Source organism: Hydractinia symbiolongicarpus, chromosome 11 (assembly GCF_029227915.1).
Source record: "Hydractinia symbiolongicarpus strain clone_291-10 chromosome 11, HSymV2.1, whole genome shotgun sequence".
Lineage (NCBI taxonomy): Eukaryota > Metazoa > Cnidaria > Hydrozoa > Anthoathecata > Hydractiniidae > Hydractinia > Hydractinia symbiolongicarpus.
This window is the reverse complement of record NC_079885.1, coordinates 9209613-9233386: the sequence shown is the minus strand read 5'-3', so window position 1 is coordinate 9233386 and position 23774 is coordinate 9209613. Positions and strand designations below refer to the sequence as shown.

General features: G+C 30.1%; 1 protein-coding gene across 1 annotated transcript in view; it reads right to left on the bottom strand.

Annotated features, from left to right (window-relative positions):
- LOC130613753 (uncharacterized) overlaps positions 1 to 22988 on the bottom strand; it is a 53613-nt gene extending 30625 nt beyond the window's left edge. The window contains exons 1-15 of the mRNA XM_057435090.1: positions 22930 to 22988; positions 21072 to 21153; positions 20245 to 20567; positions 19851 to 20001; positions 17254 to 17606; positions 16745 to 16901; positions 15728 to 15943; positions 14559 to 15014; positions 13867 to 14180; positions 10375 to 10516; positions 9904 to 10245; positions 9456 to 9827; positions 6987 to 7325; positions 4190 to 4543; positions 3012 to 3446 (exon numbers count right to left, since the gene is read on the bottom strand). Coding sequence (XP_057291073.1) covers positions 3012 to 3446; positions 4190 to 4543; positions 6987 to 7325; positions 9456 to 9827; positions 9904 to 10245; positions 10375 to 10516; positions 13867 to 14180; positions 14559 to 15014; positions 15728 to 15943; positions 16745 to 16901; positions 17254 to 17606; positions 19851 to 20001; positions 20245 to 20567; positions 21072 to 21153; positions 22930 to 22941 — 4048 coding nt within the window. The 5' untranslated portion in view covers positions 22942 to 22988. The remainder of the gene's footprint in view (positions 1 to 3011; positions 3447 to 4189; positions 4544 to 6986; positions 7326 to 9455; positions 9828 to 9903; positions 10246 to 10374; positions 10517 to 13866; positions 14181 to 14558; positions 15015 to 15727; positions 15944 to 16744; positions 16902 to 17253; positions 17607 to 19850; positions 20002 to 20244; positions 20568 to 21071; positions 21154 to 22929) is intronic.
- Between the last annotated feature and the right edge of the window lie 786 nt (positions 22989 to 23774).

Genomic DNA, 23774 nt, shown 5'->3' with positions numbered 1-23774 from the left:
AAAAAGGAATTATGATAGTAAAATGACAGAAAGAAAAAAATAGCCTGATGCCATGTAATTATGGAGTTTACTTCGTAATCACAATGGCTGTAGTTCAATTCAAAGCGCAGGCATGATAAGCAAGTGTCTTTATCACAGCTACGGGTCAATCAATGCCATGTGAGAAAATTGGGTAGTCAATGACAGAGTATACTTAATGTATACATTCAGAACACAGGACCCACATTAATACCAGTGTTCCCAACACTGAAGTGTTATATCCTGCTTAAATATTCGGAATAATAATAATAAATTTGGTAAAATGTGCTATGGTCAGTCTACTAAAAGCCATCTATGTGTGAGAGGAAAACAAGATGCAAGCAACGCCTTACGTATGTCTAGAAATAATAAACATATTTTTTATAACCAAGTGAAAATTCAAAAGGGTGGCATATGCTTATGGAAAAAAAACAATTAGGTGTAAGCATGCTTGCTTAATGGAGAAAAAAATTAAAGCTTCAACGTTGCCTTATAAGCTACATGGATAACATATATTCCATGAAAAAATTGACAAGTAGCCTAAAACTCCAAATACAGTATTTATAAATTGATCTAAACTATAGGTTAGCAAAAGAATTTAGATTACAGAAATAAGACACCTTCATTTTTTACTGAAATATTTCTAAATATGACTCTTTTTTTCTTTTAATACATTTTTTCAGATTTTTGTTTAAAATCAAGAAGTTTAATGGCCAATTATATTTTCAGTTGAAAAATTAAAAAACACAGAAGTCAGAGCAAATAATGTTAAAAGCAAAAAAGTTAGTAACAATAGTCCATTAGTCACATTGTTGACTGATTAAACAATGTGCACACAATAGCTGTTGAAAGTAAAAACCTCAGATTCAGTCGTTCAACCTATAGTATATTCATGCTTTGTACATTTATGTTAAAATCAGGAAACTCTTTGATTGATTATCTGTTACCCACTTTAATCTGATATTTACTGGATGTTAACACATTGAAATAATCAATCATGAAACAAAAACAGGTGCTATGCAGTAGATACACTGATATGACTTATTAATTGTATAAAAACGAAGATATGGATATATCAATAATGGATCTAATTAATTTTTGTCTTTAGTCAAATTTTATTTGATTGTTGCCCTTCTGCCCGTTTCTTTAAAAAATGTAAAGTGTGTTAATATTGTAGGTTAAAATTTTTTGTTTACTTAAGCCACTTAAACCTATTTTCTTCCATTGCTATATTTTTGCTTTTTTAGGCAGTGTCTTAATGTCAATTTTTGAAAAATTTAGTATGATTGCCAACTTTGACTTATTTGTGGTTGAGGACAAGTAGGTGTAATTTTGCCATAAGAGAATTGGGGCAAAACCAGCCCAAGTTAAAAGTTTGTGAGAACAGATCTTTAAGTTTGTTCAGTTAAACGTTTCCCAATCACAACTCTCAAAACCATCCAAAAAAGGACTACTATGATTGAGTTGCCAATAGTAGTAAAAAAATTAGCAAAAAAAGAATTCCTTTTTTTCAATTTATGATAACAACAGTGATCTAGAAAAAGAAACTCTTTTTTTATTCAAATTTTACATGAAAATATTTTACTACTACAGTATAATTCTACTTGTTTTAATCATTTTTAAATTTTTTATCGAAGATATTTTTTGGTTTATTGATTGTAAAACAAATCTGTCCGTTAGTCACAACACTTTAAATTGACTTATAGAAGAGCATTAACTCTGGAACAAAAGTTAATACTGTAAGTTTATTTATGACCAAAACACTTACTAACTGTTACAAAAATTGGAAATTTAATGTGGAAACAAATGGAATTCATCATAAGATGAAAATGGACCTATTTTTTACTTTAAAGGAACAAGTACAAAAAAAGCCATAATTACACCAGCTGAGTTCGGATAATGTAGTCCTATATATCAAGCTATAAAAGACTTATTAGAAAAAACATATACAGAAGAATTAACCAAGGCTGAGAAATAGCCTAAACCTTTCCCAAACATGGGCTCTAATATGCTTATAAAGGTTATGCTTAAAAAAACAAAAGCATGTTTTGGGCAGAAGATGTTAAATCAAAATCCCCAAGGAAGTGAACTTCCTACTACGTATTTGCTTACTTGCTTGGCTTTAAATCTATTTATGTCTGGTATACAGACAGTCAGATAAGAAGATATCTGATTTATAAGAAATAAATAAACAGTATTTTAAAATTGATCTATATTGGAATTACTTATAACATGTGACATTAGATGAAAATATTTAACTTTGTTGGAGTTTGCAATTTTAAAAGTAAAGATAACATAACTCATAGATTTTATCAGTGCACTAACCTTCATCATGGCAGCCAAGACAAGTTGTGAACCAAAAAAAAGTTTATGTTCAAGCTTCGTTATGCATGTGATATGTATTTTCACGTTTTAATATCAAAAGGGATTAGAGAAGGCAATGTTAAGTTTTAATACAGATAAGTACTCTCTAATTGAACAAAAGTAAATATTAAACTTGCTACTTCGTGCTGATGATTTTCAGGCAAATTTGCAGTGTTGTGCACATGCTAATGCCTTTAAAAGTACTTTCTACCTGAAAACTTATAAGCAAGCTCAGACTCGAAGCAGCTACTTAGCCATTTAGTCTGCCATTTCTATTTCTCCTATTCTCATGCTTATTGTAGATGTTGTTAAAAGTAAAATATAAATATGAATCAGAGTAGTTTTAGCCTAACAAGATAAAAATGCAGCATTTTGCAGAGCACAATGTCAAGTCTATGTACCTTCTTCCTTGTAAAAATAAATTTCAGACATCAGTTTTGAAAAAGCTGCCTGTATTTCTTGCCAGACTTTGTTGGGAGGATGCTAAACTTACATTTTACACTACAAAGTTATATCAAGTTAAATAGCACTTTTGTGCTGATATCAGCATTTCAGTGTCAAATTTTATAAAAAACAAAAACAATACAATCATATCACAGAAGGAAAGCAACAAAATTAATAACGCTAACCTTTCATATTCTGGCTGTTAATTTCATCCATATTAAGGCTTCGTTTCCATATTTTTAAGTCTCGTATTTTAAAATTTTGAGAATAGGATGATAATTGATCATAAAAACCTCCAAAGTTGATAAAATTCATTGGATGGTTTACTGCTTTTGGAATGTGTTGTTGACCAGTTGCTGTACTCACCACTGTTCCATTTATATACATTGACAATGTGTTACTTTGGGCCTTCCATACAAACTTGTAATCATTCCACGCATCCATCCTACCATGGTTTTGAAAAATGGCCTCTGTCAACATTGTTTGTGTCTGAACTGAAACCATTAAGGATGAGTGCAGCGTAGAAAGAGCTACTTGGAATCCAGTACCAAAACTTGTACTACTAAACCTTTGAAAACCACTCGATATTATAGGAAACTTTGGCGATGGACGTCGGTAGCCTGACAGGTATAAATAAACAAGTAACAAAATATTAAAATTAGTAGTAATCTTGATGACAGGTAATGGTATTCTGTACTTAAAAATAAAATTTAAATAGAATAAAAAACTGTAAACTAAAATACTATAAATGGGCAACAAGTATGACACAATCTACATGTCCTACCGTAAATTAAAAGACACCCTTACAATTTAAAATAATAAACGTTTTGTGCCAATCACTATAAGGGATGTTTTTAAAAACTTCACAAATTTTTCTAACTGATCGATACCGTTTATACCTTGTTGTTAAAAAAATATAAACATAAAATTCAAAGGGCTTATGACTTTTAATAGGTTCTCAAAATGAAACTGCTTACTGATCCGCATTTCATGATTCCTTCTTACTTTCAGGAAAAAAATGTCTCGCTCTCTTACTTTATTTGCAGCATAATTTCAAAAAACTAATCTTTGTAATAGCTTGTACGATTATTATTATTATTATTATTATTATTATTATTATTATTATTATTATTATTATTATTATTATTATTATTATTATTATTATTATTATTATTATTATTATTATTATTATTATTATTATTATTATTATTATTATTATTATTATTATTATTATTATTATTATTATTATTATTTCGCATAGCTCTTGAGGTGTTACTTTCAGACAATAATAAATAAGTAAAGAATCTTTGTTTTCAAAAAATAAATAAATAAAAGTCTGATATTATCAAAACAAAATACTTGCCACTCTCAGATGGTATTCTTTTCTTGTACAATCCAGCACCTTTTACCCAACAAATAATAAATAAATCATTTGCATCAAATGAATCACACATTACTTCACTTAGCACTAAGTTCCAGGAACAAGACAGTTGTGACTTGGTAGACTGATAGACATGCCCATCACGCAAACAGTATAAATGTGACGCAGTTGCTTGAAAACTTTCACAGGGTCCATTGCAATATAAAACATGAAAATTGTAAATATCTCCATCATCCATAAGAGCAAAAAGAGGACCATTATAATAAGTTTCGTATACTATTTCACTTGCATTGTGGTAATTAGTGAAATGATATTGATAATAAATTTTTCCACTCTCTAAAAATAAAAATTTATGTAGAATGTAAAATTGTGAATAAAACAAAAAAACGAAGATAAAACTCAATGCAACTAAAGACAAGGTAAGGGCAGGTTTAAAGTTGTATAATACAGTGGTCAACATGTTAGTTGATTTCCACCAGCAAAGGCGGAATCTTTAAAATCGCCTGAGGAGATAGATAGAGAGATAGAGACAGCGCAGCTAGGCTAGATGCCCGAAACTTATCCAGGCTAAATCCTTGTTTTGACATACTTTTTTCTGAGAACGAGGCTAAGCTCAGTTTTAAGCCAATAAGAATCCTAACAGTGCAACAAATTGTTTTATCATCCAATGATTTTAAAGTTTATATGCTAGTGCAGTGTAGTACAATGAAGATCGTCTTATAATACGCCATCTTTGATGTTATTAACATTTCCCTTTAATAATTACGTCATTTCCTTCTGTATAGTTTTGCAAACACATAGACTAAAGCTATATTCAGCAGAACTAATTAATTATTCATGAATTTTAATTTAAAAAAAATTGTTGAGGCTGAATATTTTTGGCTTAAATAGCTTAAAATTTTTTATGTCTATGATATTTTGTAAAAGTAAATACAATTCATACAATTATTCTTTTTAAAATGAAGTGACTTCATAAACATTTAGATCAGACATGCATGAAAAGTTTTAGGTAGACTCTTTCTGTTTTATATATATGTAGTTTATGAAGCCCTGTATTGTATACTGTATTTTTGTAATTATTATTACTTTCTACTACTTGAACACCAATGGAAAGCACTAATCAGGTGGTGTTACTCATAAAAATGCTATGTTTTTAAAATATCTCTTATATTAATACTAAGACTGTGTTTCTCTGTCTGTAACAGGCACAGTACACGTGTTCATTTTTCTTTGATATAGCAGAAAAAGTTATTGTAAATTGACAAATTCATCTCTGCAACATCAATAACACTTATAACTTAGATCAATATACCTTAATTTAAATCAATGAAGTTATTGGAATGCACATTCAACTTTGAGAGAAAATAATTTGGAAACGAGGTGGTAATATACGTGGGCATCTATGGACAACTATGGGACAAAATTTTCCCAAACTGTGTGCCCAAATACTTTTTGGAATGGACAGACTGATGAAGTCAACAAAAAACCTTTAAACCAGAATATCTCTGTAACCGTTCACCAAAAGCACACGACTCTATACATTTTCTTAATCAGAGTTTGAAGATCTATATGATGAAGACATCTTAGCCGGTCTTTGCTGATGTTGACAAAAATTTTTAACCCTTTATGTCCTTACAAAAACACATGGTCCTAAAATTTTTTTATCAGTCCTAAATGGTCCTAAATTTTTTTTATCAGTGTTTCAAGCTCACACATTACAGTGAACAGGTTAAAAAATTCTTCAAAAGAAACTTTTAATATGGACTGCTAACGTTATCAGAGCACATATATACCTTAAGTAAGGCAGTACCTTTTTCGATGTATCTTTCTGGCACAGTCAACATACATTTTACTATGGTCTATTCATTTTATTATTATGCATGTATGTCTATACTATAAACTTCACATTACATTTCACTAATACTTCGAAATTAAACAGTCTAGCTATGAAATTGAACAATAAAATGTTTCCAGAAATAGAACATTCGAATTCTATGTCTATGTCAATGAAATCGAACAATTATAAAACAAAACTTGTTATCATACTGATACTAATAGATAAAAAATGTCTATGTGAAATTCGCTACTTGCTTTTCAAAACTAAAGTAAACAACTAAAAACGTGCTTTGGTCTGTAATTTATCCCTTGAAGTGATTTGAACAATAGATTTTGATTAAACAGAAAGACATTAGGGTGACCCAATACCATAATAAAATTCAACAAAAAAAATTCGCTATTAAGCAGGTTATAGTCATTTTCGTGCTGAGTCAGTAAATTACTGATCTGTAATTTGTACAAAGTTTGAATCGTAATATCTTTTGAACGTTACGTTTTGAAGACATGGTTCTTACATTTTTTTTTGCTCCACTCGGTCTCCTCTTTCCAATCATATAAAACATGACATAAAAATGTGAAATTATTTTTTTGCTCAGTGTAAAAGTGATGACGTCATCTAATTTGACCCATGGGACAAAAAATTTTGCCACCCATAATTTTTTGGTAATTTGGGACCTAGGGAACAACTTTAAATTTAAAAATCACTTTTAACACACATGTGCACACGAAACTTTATATCAGAACATAGCAGCCCTCACTATTTCCTTTGATGTAGCCGAAAAAGTTATGTCTCAAATGTTAATCAAAAAATTCAACATCACCTCATCCAATATCTAACATTTATCAGACAATCCAAACTATTTTTGAGCTTTGAATACATCCACTGTACATCTCATTTGTGCTTATTTTGTGATAAAAAGTAAGAAAACTAATAAAGACATACTGTGATACATATATACATGACCACCGTTTAATGCAACAAAGACACCCTGGGCTTGAGCATACCCAGTGCGATTCCTAGGTTGATTTTCTCTAATAATAAGATATTGTTCTTTATCTGACATTGTTGTATATCCACTTGTTTTGATACATGCATACTGGTTAGGGTCGTACTCCTTCACACCCACACAATCTCCTCCACAAAATTTGGGCTTCCATTCTCCAAACATATCATGAGTCATCAAACAATTTGTATCTGCATCTAATGCATAAACTTCTTCTCCATCTTTGCTAATAAATACTTTTGGGATGGTAGCATTATAGGAAGCTACTTTTTCAATATCTAAATAAAAACAAAATAAGAATAATAAAAAAATAAAGAAATAAAGGATCTTAGTGATGACTGTCTTAAAAGATCAATATCTCAAAATACAAAATACAAAATTCAGTTGTTTTACTTTATCTGAAACTAAAAAAAGAGAAAGTACGAGACAGAGAATAGATGTCAGAAGAGAATAGTGAGTAAAGGACCAATACATTTATTTAAGAGACAAAAAAGATATTAAGATAAAAAAGTTAGTAGGAGATCAATATAATCATTTATTTAAAATGTCTAAGTCAAGATAAAGTGAGTTCACTGGGAAACTTCAAATTTAGTTGCAATGCTAAAAACATTATTTAATTATAATACAACGAATTTTTAAAGATTTGTACCAACTTTTGTGGACAATTTTGGTTCACCTAGAGCATGTCACAAGATGGGATTATGCAATTTTATTAGCTGAAGTTGTCCATCATCACACATGGAAACAGAAATGCAACCTCCAAGATATACACAAATTTTAAACAACAAAGCACTACAATAGATTTAAATAAGTCAACAAGTCAAGTTGCTTACTTAAAAAATTAATATACATTTAATTAATACACATTTGATTATAGGATTTTTTTTTTAATTTTTCATTCACTCAGTTGTATATTTCACACAACAAACTGCGTAAGCATTCACGGCGTGTCAACAACATTTTTTGGTGTTTTAAAGTGTGTTATAGTTTGTTTTCATAGCTACAATTTTTTAACTAGTTTGGTTATCTTTATTAGCAAATTATTACCCTAATAATTTGCTAGTAAAGATAACCAAAAAGAAGTAAATAAAAAAAGAAGATGGGTACATGAGCAATTTTTCGTGTCATTGCCTTTTTTATCAAAATTTTATTGTTTATTTCATTCAGGTGGAGAAAAATCACAAGAATTTGTTAATTTTATTTAGAGAACAAGAATAAAATAGACAACTGTAGACAGCAGACATATGCATTATTAGCATTTCAGATATCTTCGTTGCATTTGTTTACAATAAATAAAAAAGAGCACGTTTTTATGGATTTAACACTCAATCCTTTTTTCAAAAACAAAACATACCATAACAATAGACCTTAAAAAAGTGTTTTCTTTACTTTCATGAAAATAAAAACTCACTAGAAAATTTTTGTTAGGATTTAAAGACCTTACAGTATCTTTAACTTACACATAAAATCATGACCCACCATGACATATTACAAAATACATATTTAGAGTATTCTCTATTCGGAGAGACAACTTTATTGAGGAATAGCTGATCTATAGCCTTGTTTGATCTTGCTAAAACACTTTGTGTTTGAGTCTTTAGGCTGTATGAAAGCTTCTCAGTTGTGATTTTTTGTCCTATGCGTGACGCATATTTTTTGCTAGTAATATAAACATCAAATAGATAAAACCACAGTGACATATAATCATCCCCGCCATATTTATGCCCCTAACTAACCAAAACTAAAGTAAAAGGGCTTATTTTTAATTATATGAATCGATTTTATCACTTTTTTCAAGATGTGCTTTTTAATTTTTTCTTATATATAGATCTGTTTACGCTTGATAGTGTCACTCAGATTTGTTGAAAATAGGATTAGTGATATTTAAACATTTAGTACTGATGTATGGTTATTTTCACCATCCAGAACTTTATCTCATCTAGAGGAATCAATCTAGAAATTTTAAAGATGTAAATAACAAGTTGACAATATATTCATATTTTGCCTACAGATTGGATAAAATCAGAGTTTGAAATATGTAAAAACCGGAAGATATGTTAAAAAAGTTTTATTTGACTGCCAAACATAATTTTAAGATATGATCTAGAACATAAATAAAAGTTTTAAGCAGTATTGAAATAAATATGTCACAATAAAATGCTGACATAAGCAAAATGTAATTGCTACCAATTTGTTTCTTTTATGACATACTATAAGCTTAAATAAATTTAAGAAAGCCTAACAATGTTTCCTATAATGATAATTTTTAATTTATGAGGTTTGAAAATTGGCTGCTGACTGTGTTGGGAAGGTTGTCTCTTGTAGCTTCTATAGAAAAGTGGCCCTCTCAGAGAGTGACCAAAAATACATCTTTTACTGTACATGAATTTAAAATTTGTTTTTCTTACCTGGCAATTCTCTTCTAATTGTCACAACATTTGCATCAATCTCAATGCAAACAATATGATATTCAGAAACATCAAATGTGTCACAACTGGTTGTAACCAAGGCGGTTTTCCATTCATTCAGGTCATAATCCCACATCATAACAATACCATTTTTTAAACACCACAATTGGTTGTCAACACTAACACGAATAACAGAGCAATCCGTTTCAGAAAAAAGCTGCCATCCAGTAGATGGTGTGTTTAAATCTAACTTGTAAACATAAGAATTTGTCACATCAAGTCCAAAAAGATCTCCCGAAGTTGACATAGCAATATTTTTTATGGCAGTGCCTGCGTCATAACTCTCATCAGGAGATGCATCGCTTGCAGTGGCTAAAAAACATTTAGAATACATTAAATCACAAGATCTAAAGTTATGATCTTAACAAAAATTTCAAATAAAATTCACCTTTTCTTTTCCGATAAACCAAGAAATCTGTTGTTACATAGTAGATATCTGTTTTGGTCAATTCAAAATCAACCACATTAGCACCATTATTTAAAATACTGACATATCTCTTTTTAATGTCCCCGCTAGATATACAACACACTGTGTTGTCAGAGTCAATTTTGTGAGACAGAGATCGATCACAATTAAAATAGTCATAATGTTCTTTTGATACTACATTTTCTAGTGATTGATAAAAAAAATGAGAATGAACAAGAGAGCCAAAACCATAGATAAATATCCAGGGTAACAAACCGTTGCGGGCTATTACTCCATCGTACTTCAAATTTACTACTGCCACATCTATAAAAAGATATAAAAATACTTCTACGATACACAATTTTTCTTTTTTTAATCACTTTTAAATGAGAGTATTCTCAAATTCACAGTAAACAACAAATGTGTTACATAACACATGTAGTAAGTACTTACCATTGGCCTCTACTGTTCCTAGTTCAATTTTCATCTGTGTGTAGAGACCTTGTGTGGTAATTGGAATGATGCGAATATACCGTCCTTTTATAATGCTAGGCAGTGGGATAAATTCATAGCCATTAATACTCTTTTTGAATACCTATGACACAATGACACACAATCAGATCTGGAAACAAAAAAAGTATTTCTGTTTCGAAAATAAGTCAGCTATTAACAATTGCAAATTGTCTATCTACAATTTCAATTTGGTTTCATGAGTTTAAGCAAAACAATTAATTTTCAAAATAAATAATTCTGTTTATTTTCATGCCATTATAAAACACAACTAGACTTCGTCACGTGTGAAGATGTGATTGGTTCAAAATGATCTAATTATGCTGAATGTAAAAATAATTAAAAGTAGGGTGCTTTCGTTGAAGCAAATGCATTTGTTTTCTTTATCACAAATCAACATAATTTTAGACTTTCAAAAAAAACGAAATTTAGAGATTTCTTTTTATACAACATCAACGCTGTCAATTTTAAAAATAATACATAAAATTTTCATATTCTATCTACAAAAACATCTGAAACTAAGTTCAGCAACAAAAAAGACGCTAAAATGAAGTTTTTTCTTCTTGGGAATTAATTAATCACAAAGAAATTTTTAAAAATTAAATTTAAAGAAAATTTTCGAGTTACTTTTGAAGACTGTACATCATTTTTAAAAAATAAATGTTGCTATGTTTAGGCTCTCCAAAAAGTTTGAGTTCTATATTTATTCAACCAAAAACTGCAAATAAAAAAATGTTTAACACATCTTAAAGAATTAAGAATACATTCTCTAGATTATGTTATTACTTCAGATGTCATTTTACCGTAAGACGACCTTGTTATTTTTCCTTTTTCTTCGAGATAGTAGCAAAATATATTGTTCAATTCTATGAGATGCATAAATATAGTAAGCCTAAACTTACTACTAATGATCAAAGGACATACAAAATATTTTAGCATATTTTCAGATATTCTCACCCAACAATTATTCTAGTATACAAGGTTATTCTAGTATACGTGTATAGTATCACATCAAATTTTGCATTGTTTAGCTTAGCAAGGAAAATGGTTTATAAGCTGTAAAGCAAGTGAAAATATCTGCAAATTTGACATAGAACAAAATTGAATTTAATAAAAAAATAAAAGATAATATAACATATTTAATGATCAAACCCCGTGAGACTGTGTGATTGCGTACTTTAAGATTGGTCATAGCTACTTTTTAGTGTAGGATTTAGAGTATCAAATGTAAAGAAAGGATGCTGTGTAGTAAAGGAATGACCTTATCTCAATTTTAGGAGGTTATCGTAATCCTTACATTAGAATTATAACAAAGGTAAACTTTCAGCTTTGTCCTTGTACTCAAAGAGGTTTAAAAAGAGGAGGTACATCTAAGCAATGTCGATTTTAATTCTATTAAAATTTCGATCGTTTACGCGCTCCTTTGAAACCCATCCATTGTGCCGCTTTTGCTGCCTTTTTACATACTGAGAGTTCCGAGGAGTGTTTTAATAACAAAGCAGAACTTTTAAACTAAAACCTTGTGGTCTGTAAATTTTGATAATTGTTGAGCCATACTAATAGCTCGGACAACAGTCAAATGTGCTTCACAAAAAACTTTTACTATTAAAGCTTGCTTAAAGAAAAAAAAATAGAAACCTTTCAGGAGCTTGAAATTACTACCTTTATTCAATTATTCCACTGGAGATTAGTGTTTCAAATAAAGGCAGTTTGCTAAAGAGGCGAAAATATCAGACAGACAGAATAACTATGTCACAGCATGGAAATTTGATAAGTAATATATATTCAACTATAAAAAAAATTCACAGAAATAAATTTTAACATGCATGCATTCAAACTTAAAAAAAAACGCTACAGAAAAGAGTATTTAGATACAGAACAGATCTATAAACATTACTGCAATACTGCATGCAAAATTATCGGTCAGATAAGATTTTTTTTTTAACCAATTCAAAAAGGTGGGTTCACCAGACAGGGAGGAATAGTAGAGATGCATGAAAATAGAGTAAATACAGTATGTACTGCCTAATTGCGATTTAGCCTACACAATGTTGACTTTACCATAAATTATAATTGTTTACTACTTCCTTGTTAGATATGCACAAATACCATATACAAAAAATGACTTGGTAGCTCCATATTTTTTTTTTGGTAAATCATTCATTCACTCTTAAAAATGCAGTAAGTTTGCTATTACAATCATGAAACAAGAAGCCCTGCGGCTTAAAGATTTCCGCCATTAGCAATAATCTGAAAAAGTACTGAACTTTGAAGAAGACTGAGTAATATGGGGGAACAAAATCATTGAATATTCTAAAATTTTAAAATTCAATTTTTGATTATTATTATTGTAACTGTAAATCATAGCTAACTTAACTTACATAAACTTCATTTCTCTATAAGAACAATTTTAAAAGAAAAATTTAAACCTAAAAATTAATGAACAATAAAAACAACATAAGAACAACGGCAAGGCTGAAAATTTATCTAGTTTCTCTTTTTCTCTGAAAAACAACTTGGAAAATATCTTTAAAGGTGGCAGGAAATTTTTTTTTACATAATCTGTTACAAAGGTTATTTTCAAACTACGTATTCTTATTTTTTTCTTTTATAACACACTTGTCACAATTTTATAGCTATAACCCTTTATCTTTCACCAAAGATATTCAGCCTCAACAATTCCTCTTTAAATTAAAATTCATAAATAATTAATTAGTTCTGCTGAATTAAGGCTAAAATACACGTAAGTTTAAACGGACCGTTCAAATGTAAAACATAAAAAACTTATCGTGTAAAAAGGAAAGATGTGCAACTTTTTTCGGTTTTATAAGTTTTTTTAAAAATTGGACATGTTCAACTTTTGCTAGATTTTTTCTATCGAAATTAGCAGAATGATTAATGAGCTATTGTTTAAACTAAAGATTTGACCATATTTTTTCAATCTTTAATCATAACCGCTTTTTTTCTTTCAGCATTTACCCTGCTGCTGCTAAAACAAATATAATAAAATTATAGATATTTTTTCGGTTTGTCTGTTCAGTATTTATATTACTGTGGAAAGTTTATCATTTCTTGAACATGATAGTTTAGTAGGCAATGTTTTGGGAGATCCTTCTCCCATCATCGGGAAAAGTAAAATAATGTTGAGCATGTATTTATATAATTGCAGAGGATCAAAATTCATAAAAATTAACCAATCAGAAACGAGCTGATAATTACAGTTAATTACAGTAATTAACATTTTCGGACCTAGATGTAGGTAACTACTTCTTCTGAAGGGCTGGTAACCCAATCTCAGGAAGTTGATACCAGATGCTGAAATGATAAACTTTCCACAGTAATAAAATATTTTAACATAGGTATTGTAGAAATAGTATACAAATAAAAGCATACAGTCAAATTTAGAAAAAAGAAAAGTTGTTCTGGCAAACTTACAAATTCAGGTTGTGAAGCATCATCATATTTGTGTATTTCCTTCCAGGTTGTTTTATCAACAGAATATCGCAAATTAAACTCCTTGATATAACCGTCTGTAAACCCAGAAACATTTAACATTACAATTTCCTTAGAAACCATTAAATCAATTTCAAGATAATTTCCTCCATTACTGCAATCTCTCCACACTCCTTCCATGTTGATTTTGGCACCACTTGGATCAAATATTGAGTCAGTGCACAAATCTTCATTTTGTGAAAAACTGGCGTTAGTTAAAGATGCAATTGTGTTGTATTTCAACTCTGTATCAGCAGCTAAATGTTTTTTTATTACATACAAAACTATACAGCTTTTCGTCCGAAAAGTGAATAAAATAGAGTAAAATATTTGGAAAAATAAAAATAACATATATTTTAAAAAAATCCCATTTATAAAAGTGTGTTACAATCAGTATATCAAATATTTTTATAATTTTCACAATCCAGAATGTTGTTTTAAACACACATTATTGCAATAACATAAATAAATAAATAAATAATTCAGCCTAGACTTTGTCACATGTTAAGATGTGATTTGGATGGAAATAAATATGTCACAATAAAATGCTGACAATTTAGCTATTGTACATTTAATGGACAAAGAGAGATTTTTTGACAATAAATTCTAAAATGTGAAATAAAAAATATTCTTACTAGGTTTTGCTTCTACTTTGAGTTCAATATTGCTATTGATGTTCATATCAACAACATTTCCCATGATTGGAATAAACACAATGGTAAGTGATACTTTAGAACCCACAGAATGCAGAAGTCCCATCAGATCTATTTTGTGTGTGCCAGAAGAACGATCCATTGTAACATAATGAGCATTATGCTTCTTGGCAGTCATATAACCACATGAAGATACAAAGGATTCTTCTTTGTTCACAATAACTTCACTAGTGAAATTGATATTTGTTGGTAATGATTCCATGCTAGAAAATTCCAAGTCTGCAGCAATGATGAAAGCTCTTCTCAATTCAATGTTGGGCACATAAACCGCAAATATTTCCTTGGAATTAATACCACTTGAATGGCATTGGCCTCCATGATAGGTGGACATGGTTGACACTGTAAAACTACTTAAACTTCCTCTTGTTATTTCATTCACTAAAGAAAAAACAAACTAATTTGTGTGACTCAGGAAAACGATTCAACGATATAAAGCGAAATTATTTAACTTGGTAAATTTTACTCAGTTTATAAGGACAGGAATGCACTTGTGTAATCAAAGTGGTCTTTACTGCATTTATCAATGTTTACATATACCCACTCTCTATGTACATAACGCCTCCCATAGTTTTTGTCACCATCTCAGCATTAGTTCAAGAATTAATAGATCTTGCCTGTTATAATCTACTAAAAAGGCATTTACTGCAGATCTTCAGATTAAAGATATTTCAAAGATTTTGATGGGAATTGAAGGTGATTCTCATTTCTAGAAGAACTGGCTAAAATTTTTCTTGCATTTGTTTGTTAAGATATTTAAACTCTACTTAGATGAGTATTAAAACCCGAGGAACTAGCTTAAGTTTATTAAACGGGAACAAAAAATACAAAAAGAATAATGTCTTAACTTATTGCTTGTAGATGTAGGGGTAACGTATTAACATTTTTAATGCACATACTTAATATATTGATGATCCGCCCTAACATAAAAAAGCATGTGTCTTTTTCATTTACCTGACCCAATAAAAAGCCAGAATACTGTTACATACTAAAAGTGAAAATGTGTGATAAACGCAACTGACTATTTATGTTTAAATTATACCTAATACTTACAAGGTTATAATATAAATACTTATACCTAAATATTAAATTACCTTTTGCAGAAAAGGAAACAGAGAATCCAGATCCACAATTTTCAGCTTTGACTAAGCAATCCTCTTTATGAAATGGAAGTGTACGCAGTTGAGAAGATAACGAGTTTGTAATGGATAAACCTTCTTCTCCTAAGTTCAAATCCTCTGATGAAACCAAATTTTGAAATCTAATTTCATCTGCCAATGAATTCGATTGAAGAGACCAACTGTGACTTGCTAACAAAAACAAAAAATTTTGTCCATCTGTTTGTCTGTAACATGTAACGTTGATTAAATTCCCAGCAAGTGAGACATTATTTTGACATAAACAATATAAAATGGATTTGCACAATTGTCATTATTTAAAATTAGTGAAATCAATGTGTTGCACATGTAACTTTAATGCTGAATAACTTGGAAAGGTGCGTTAAAGTCGGTTATTGCATTCTAGTGAGGGTAACCTGAGTTAAAGTTGGGTTAATTTATAAAATCTGGGTCATCCATTTCAGGACTGGCAGCTTGATGGCCTTATCAATAATCCTTAAAAGTAATATCTCCCTAACTGTTTATTAAAAACAGATTATCTTATACGTTATTTTTTCCAGCGTTTTAAGTCTATGCATCTAGGAGAGACAATAATCATCAGAGCAAGAGATCCTATCCTATAAGCTCTAAGAAAACAGTTTGAACTACTAAGGTAAATTATTTAGAGGTTATTTTAAATTAATAATGTGACTAGCTGTACATAGTACAAATAATACAGTAATGACAGATGATTCAATAACTTCTCAAAGTTTTTCAAGAAAAGTTATACAGTCTTGACTCTAGAGTCTAGAACCACGTTCATTTCATTTTTAGAAAGAAAAACAACAATAGCACGCTGTGTTTTTTATTATATCATGCATAATTTGAGTATTTAAATGGTTCTAGCCAATCAAGTTTCTAAATGCAACTAAGTCAGGAAATGTTTTTAGCAAATGTAAAGCATTAAAAAGAAAATGTTTTTTCCTGTGCACTGACAAGAAATATTTTGCTTACCGGTAAGTGAATTAACTCCATAAAATTCCAGCTTAACAAAAGGGTAGCCAAAACTGTCTTGGTGTGGGCAGTACTCTATGTGATGTGAGAATAATGGGTACATGAAGTGATATTTGGTGTCTTTGTAAGCAACATCTGTATATGGAGGAGTTATGATCTAATAAAAAAAATAATTTTAACTTGTAAATTCTAAAATACATTTTTTGCTAAACCTAAAAGATATGTACCATTAAAAGTTAATAACAGAATGTAAATGATCACAGTAGTAAAATGATAAAGTTTCTCATCTTGGATCCAAATGTTTAATTTTGGTAATGTTTTGAGAGGTAAAAAGAGAAATACACAGTATTGAAATCGTAATAATGTGAGTATATCTCAAAATGTCCCCAAATGTAAATAAACATTTGGGTCCACAGTATTATAAAAGGTATCATAATATTAAAGGTCTAGACTATACGTATCACAACAAGAAATAGTATGTTTCATACACAAATTTAATTGTTACATACCATGGCTGTTTTACCAGAGATGTAATCTTCAGTTTCGTTTCCAGTGTATGGTCTCAACAAAAATTGAGATTCACCGTAATATATAAAATAATTAAGGTTTTGCTGAGCACTTGAAGTTGCTTGTTGAACTGCAATGGAAAGAATTTGATAACTTTTTCCGAAGTCAATACGTAACCACGTTCTTCTAAAACTTGGTGAGGAATGGTGTGTACTTGCAGAACCTTTCCAACCCTCCATTACACTGTTTAACCGTGCAGCATGAGGATTAAAATAGTTATCCCCAATTTCATTTTGGTGTAGTGTGATCTGGTTATCTGGAATTGCTCCTGTTTGCATGCCAACAGCAGATGCAACTATACGTATTTGAAACAAGCATAGATTATGAAGAATATTCAAGTGTCTAGAGTTCTTACTTATACACATAGAGCTGATTTTTAAAAATAGACAAACAGGTGGAAAAATGGCTGACACAGAGCAATTAGTGGAAGAATAATGGACAAACTTACAAAATGACCATTTTGGCAAAAACTATTATCATTATTATTATACATATTTATACAGGTTTGCTTTGTCAGTTATAAATAAAGGACCTGTTAAATTAAAAAATATATTATAATGATAGTAAAACCTATGCAATAAAAATAAATCCAAATCTTGTAAAATTCATCACCAGAATTGGGAGAACAAAATTTGCACACACACAAAAAAGCATAGAAAAGTATAGTAACAGAAAGCAAACAATGGAAAAAAATCAAAACAAAAACTTGAAAATCAAAATCGTTTATCTTCCTTTTAAAAATTATAAATGATCTTTTGTTGTGAAGCTTTTTTGGTAAAATGTTGAAAATTTTTGTACCTTGAGATGACATACTTAGATACTACAGTTTCTGTTTTATCTGAGGTAAACAAAGTGACGCTTTATTACCTCTGGTAGATAGTAATTCAGGACTAACAGAATTTATTGGCTTGAAAACTTCTGTAACGATTTTTCTGTTTTGTATGTGGGTAACAGAAGCAGAAAAGGATTTATTGCAAATCTGGTGTGCACGTTTGTGTAGATGTTGTAATAATGCATTTGAATGGTGTATTGATGAAGCAAGGACATGAAAACAGTAAAACTTGATTAGAGATATTTGTTGCACTTTATATTATCTGTTTTTTCTCTATTGGCATACTATTAATTTTTTTGTCTCAACCAAAAATGCAGGTTAAAGAAAATATGCAGCAAAAAAAAAAACTTAACCTAATCAAATTAGGAAGAAACTGAGCCAAAACTTAATACAGACATATAAAATTAACAGGATCATCTCGATTTTCAATGTGTCCTGCACAATGTATTTTGATTTCAAACACTGATTTTCAAGTGACATCACAATGACTTGATTCCTCCTTTATTTAACATCTGCATTGACTTCTCCCTTATTTAACATCTGCAGAAGGGTACGGCAATCATTTCAATTGATTTTGTTTTGTTTTTCCTTAGACTGCAAATTTCAAACGGTGTTTTTTATTTAATTTATTTTATAGGAAAGATGAAATATACACCTAGTTAAATAATAAGATTATTAAGATTTATAAATAATAAAATTCATAAGATTAGGAATAAAATTTTAATTTCACAGGTGATGTCATTTTTGTTTCAACGATTTTTTAACAATTTCTGAAAGCTATTTTATATATAACGAAATAACCTAAGTTTCTTATACACTATTTCTTTGACAGAATTGCTTTTTCAATTCCTTCATATACTAGACCTGCCTTGAAACTCTACTACTAAGTCTAACTCATATCAATATACTGAATACTGTTGGAAAGATATAAACAGATTGAATAATATTCAAAACAAAACAAAAATGTGTCTAGAATTGTATTATAAAGGTATGCAACTGTACAGAAAATATCTCTTGGCATGCCATTCTTGGCAAAATACATAAGAAAGCTGTCTGTAAAGCTATTTAACTTTGTGTTTAAATTGGCAATGTAGAATTCCAACCTGCTAGTTCAATTTTTTCTTGTTTATTGTACATTTTTATTTGAAGTTTCTGCTGACTCAGCAGTTTAGATAATATGTCAAAATCCTTGTTAAGGTCCACACTTTTAAGAAATAGTAAAAAAAATTGCATACTCAATCTTGATTAAATAATGCAGCTATTACCTTTGCAACACCTTAATTTCACCATCAAATGCTGCGTATTACTTTGGTAATAGGCAGCATTTGGTAATAAAGCGGATTCTTCCACAAGTATACAGCTAGTAATTAAAACTTCAATGTAATTATCTTGTTCTGCATTTTTTTCTTCAAATGTATATCCCAATGTATATCCATTTTACATTATACAAGGGAAAAGTTTAAGCAAGTCTGCCCTTTCATAAAGTTAAAAAACGACACTCGAATAAGCACTTGAAGATAAGTGTATATCATTTTTTGATTTATATATTTTGATTCATTTGTTTATTGACATTTTAATATCTTTAATTACATTATCTTATGATTACTTATTATTAGTTAATTTTCAACTTTTAATTAAATTAGTTGGGAATATATTTGCCATAAAAAATTAAATGCACGTAACAAATGATAAGACAACTGTACTTACAGTCCTGATATGCACAACCAAAAAATTCAAATCTGGCATAGAAATATGGATAAAGATAACCATTATGTTCTGTTGGAATTATAACAACCTCTCTCGCAATGATCGGCTTACTTAACCAAATTTCTTTATCATCTGTGTCAATTTCAAACATCTGCAATGACAAAATTATTCAAAGTTATTAAAAATATTTAATTTTGTGTCACCTAGTTGAGGATTTCAGTATTGACTTGACTTGTCAAGATTTCATTTTACATTATTTTAAAGCAAGCCTCTCAACCACATTTGCACTTTATATATTACACTGTTATTATATCAATATTATAGATTTGTTTGTTAGGTCCAAATTTTTAAACATCTATCATTGCTTAACCACAAGCTGAGCCAAAATACTTACTATTTTTTCAGTAGTATTTCCAACAAACTCTGTAGTACTGCCGGATCCAGTTCCATGTCGTAGATAAAGCTTTTTTATGCCACAGTTTTGACATGCTTTACTAGATTCAATGGCAAACCCAGTCAAAACAATTTGATCCCTGAAGCTTACTTTAAAAAATCCATAACTTGAATTACTTCGACACCAATATGAAGCTTGATATGTTTTCCCATATCTTCCAGAGCATGTGGCAGAACAGTGTCCATTCGTAACTTCAGATGGAGAGCAGTCAATGTTATCATCTGATATAGCTCCACTTTCCATACCCAGAGGAGAAGTACATACTAAAAAAGCATTGCATACATAAAACATTTATTTTATTTTTATTTTTTTTGGAGGAGGGGGGGGGGGAGGGGGGTTGAGATGATGAAGACTCAAACAACAAATAAGCTATTTGGACGCTAAAAATGTCTTGAAAAAGCTTACTGATGTTAGATGGTTTTAGTAAAAATAATAAGGGTACGTGCCACAAGATTGAGGAACTTATTTTTTGAAAAAGAAATTTACACGATTTTTAGTATAGTATAATTCTAATCAAAAACTCAGCCATTAGCTGCAAAGTTGAAAAAAAAATTACAAAGCAGCTATTGTACCTATTTTTTGCAAACTCTTACAAGCCCTTGTTATGTGTTTTTTTTTTTTTTTTTGCTTTCTAAATAGAGTGTCAAAATGGAGAATTTGATGCAATGTCTTATAATTTTTTCAAGATGTAATATTTGATAAACTTTACAAAACTATATGCAAAAAATACTTTTGTTCAAAGAAGGTACTACTAAGATAAAACTTACCAGCGGCATAATCTTCCCCACTTGGCCTTCCTCCAAACGCCCCGGTTATCCAAAGAACGCTGCAGACAGCGACTAAAATGACCTGTAAAAAGAAAAGCAAACACGCTGTGTTTTAAACATTTTCGTGTAGCAAATCGACTAATCCGGACGAGTTTTTTTGTTGGTGTGTTTCCGGCTTTGGAGGCACGGGACCTCGTTAAAACGAGAATATTCTCTATGTTAATAATAATCTCTTTTTATTTTCATAACCCAAAATTAAAAAAGCTTACCTGAAAGAAATGTAATTAAATATTCTATGGTTGCTTACATGTAGCAATATTCAACGGCTATTTTTTTTATGCAAAAATGATAGCCGCTGAATATTGCTACATATGAGCAACTATAATATTCTAGGACTCCCCATCTAACAGGCCCGGTGGAGTTTGTTTTTTTTGAATTTTGAAAGTGGAGGGGCTAAATTATTTATGTCAAAGGATCATGGTTAGGTCCCGACGGGCTAAGAAATTTTTTCAACTTTTGACCCCTAGATTGGCTAAAACATTGCTCTGAAAGCCTTTACAAAATGCAGGAGAGTGTATATAGAAACACCATATCTTATGTAAGATATATTTTCAAAATAAGCAAAAGTAACATCGAAGCAAAATAAAGATAATGCGGAGAAAGGCTATAGTACATGACAACTACCAATCCTCCTTTGTAAATTTTCCGTATACTCGCTTTCTGTTGTCGTGCAATTAAACAAATGCGTTGATAGATAAGATAAGATAAGATAAGATAAGATAAGATAAGAAAAAAGGCCCGAGGCTTAGCCTTCAACAGTTACGCGCAAACTTGTTTTTAAACAAATTATTAAATCACTAAATTTACTTGTCAGCAAAAGTTCCTAATTTATCCTAGGACGGAAACAGGTACAGCTGTGCTTGTAAATTCTATCACAACCACGCTACTAAAGATGAAAGTTTGACCAAATTTTAGCCCAATGACTTTAAACCAATCAAAGAACCGAATTGTATTTACTGAGCATCCATTTTTAGTTTGTCGATTTTGGCTATTTTTTCCCTTTATTTAGTGCATTTAAGAATCCAAATGCCTTAGGTAAGAAAACAAGCGTTGAATATTTTCCGTTTAAAACTTTTTTAGTTAAAAATATCATATGAAAATAAGAATTTGCAACATAATTATGCAACCTTGATCCCAGGACCTGTAGTGTTTTTTTTATATAAGGATAAAACGAGGCAGAAATCGAGGTTGTATAATTATGAGATGTTTGTATATATTTTAAAAAATCATTCAGAAAGAGTGACTAATATTTCTACTGACTTAAAAATATGATTTTTTCGCCATTGAAAAATTTTCTGTTGAGTACGAGGGTTAAAAGAAGGCATTCTCGACTCCGAGATCTTTGAGATAAACTCGGTTTTAATCTCAAAGAGCTCTGGGGAGGAGAATGAAAAGAAGGGTTACTCTTCCCAACCTCATTCCCAGTGTTTTCTAATTCTTTTACATCGCGACTTTGCTAAAAAGGCAAAACACCTATAAAGGAAGGAACGTGTTTGTTAGCCATTCGCGCGAGATGATCAATTCAAATAATATCTTTCAAAGTATTTTAAATTCCAATTTTTTAGTCAACTTCCTTTTCAGGGCCCTTGCTATCGTTTTCCCGATGACAGAGAATAAGCAAGATGTCATGGGAACAAAGATGACATCTGGTTATCCATTGAGTTGTATATTTTACCCAATTAGAAAGCCACTCAGGATCTCCCACTTCTCGCTGCTGTTTTAACGGTTTTAACCCATCGTTATGGAAATGTTTACAAAAAAAATCGGGATGAGATCTTTTCTAATATAGAAAACTTACTTTTTTCCTCATTGTTTGAAAAACTTCATGTCCGTTGATATCAAAAAAATAAGAATTAGAAAAAATTAGAATATTGATTAATATAATCATTGGTAAATTAAACCATAAATATATTTATAATATGACAAGTCAGTGAATTCAAAACAGGAAATTATAAATTTGTTTAGCAAGATGTTGCCATGGTATTTCTCAGTTATAATTGAAACATTAAAATTGAGAAAAACTGCATGATTATTCATCCCATTGCTACACAGTTGAATTTTTTTTTGCACATAATATAAAACCCAGCTTCTGCACAGTTTTATTTCTCAACTGCGTGAGTTCAAATTTTAATATTTAACGTATAATTAATTGATATTAAAAATTTCACAACCTCAGTCCGAGGAATTTTATATTTATGGTGAAAATGTTAATGATCTGCTCTGAGAATGAGGTTGTCCGCTTTTTCTTTCTTGTTTAGTCAACCAGCACAATAAGTTAATCCTATGTGTTTTTAAAAATGTAACAATTTTTTTCATTCGATTAAGCAGTTACCGAAAAAGAAAAGTGTAATCTTGGCGATGAAAAGCCCATGCAAGTCTCTTACAAATTGAATTTTCTTCGGCAGCAAACATTATCTATTTATATTACATCAGGAGTTGAAAAAAACTGAAAAAACAAAATCTGACATTTATCTAGTCTTTGATTTCCATTTCTTGAGTGAAAAGTTTGAGTTATCTGCAGACATTTGACATTTGACTCAGAAAGGACAAAAAATCCGTCGTGTTAACGAATGTTTGGGTTAACCGGATTTTTTATAAGAAACTACTTACAAAAGTTGAATGGACCCAAGAAAATGGTTCGAG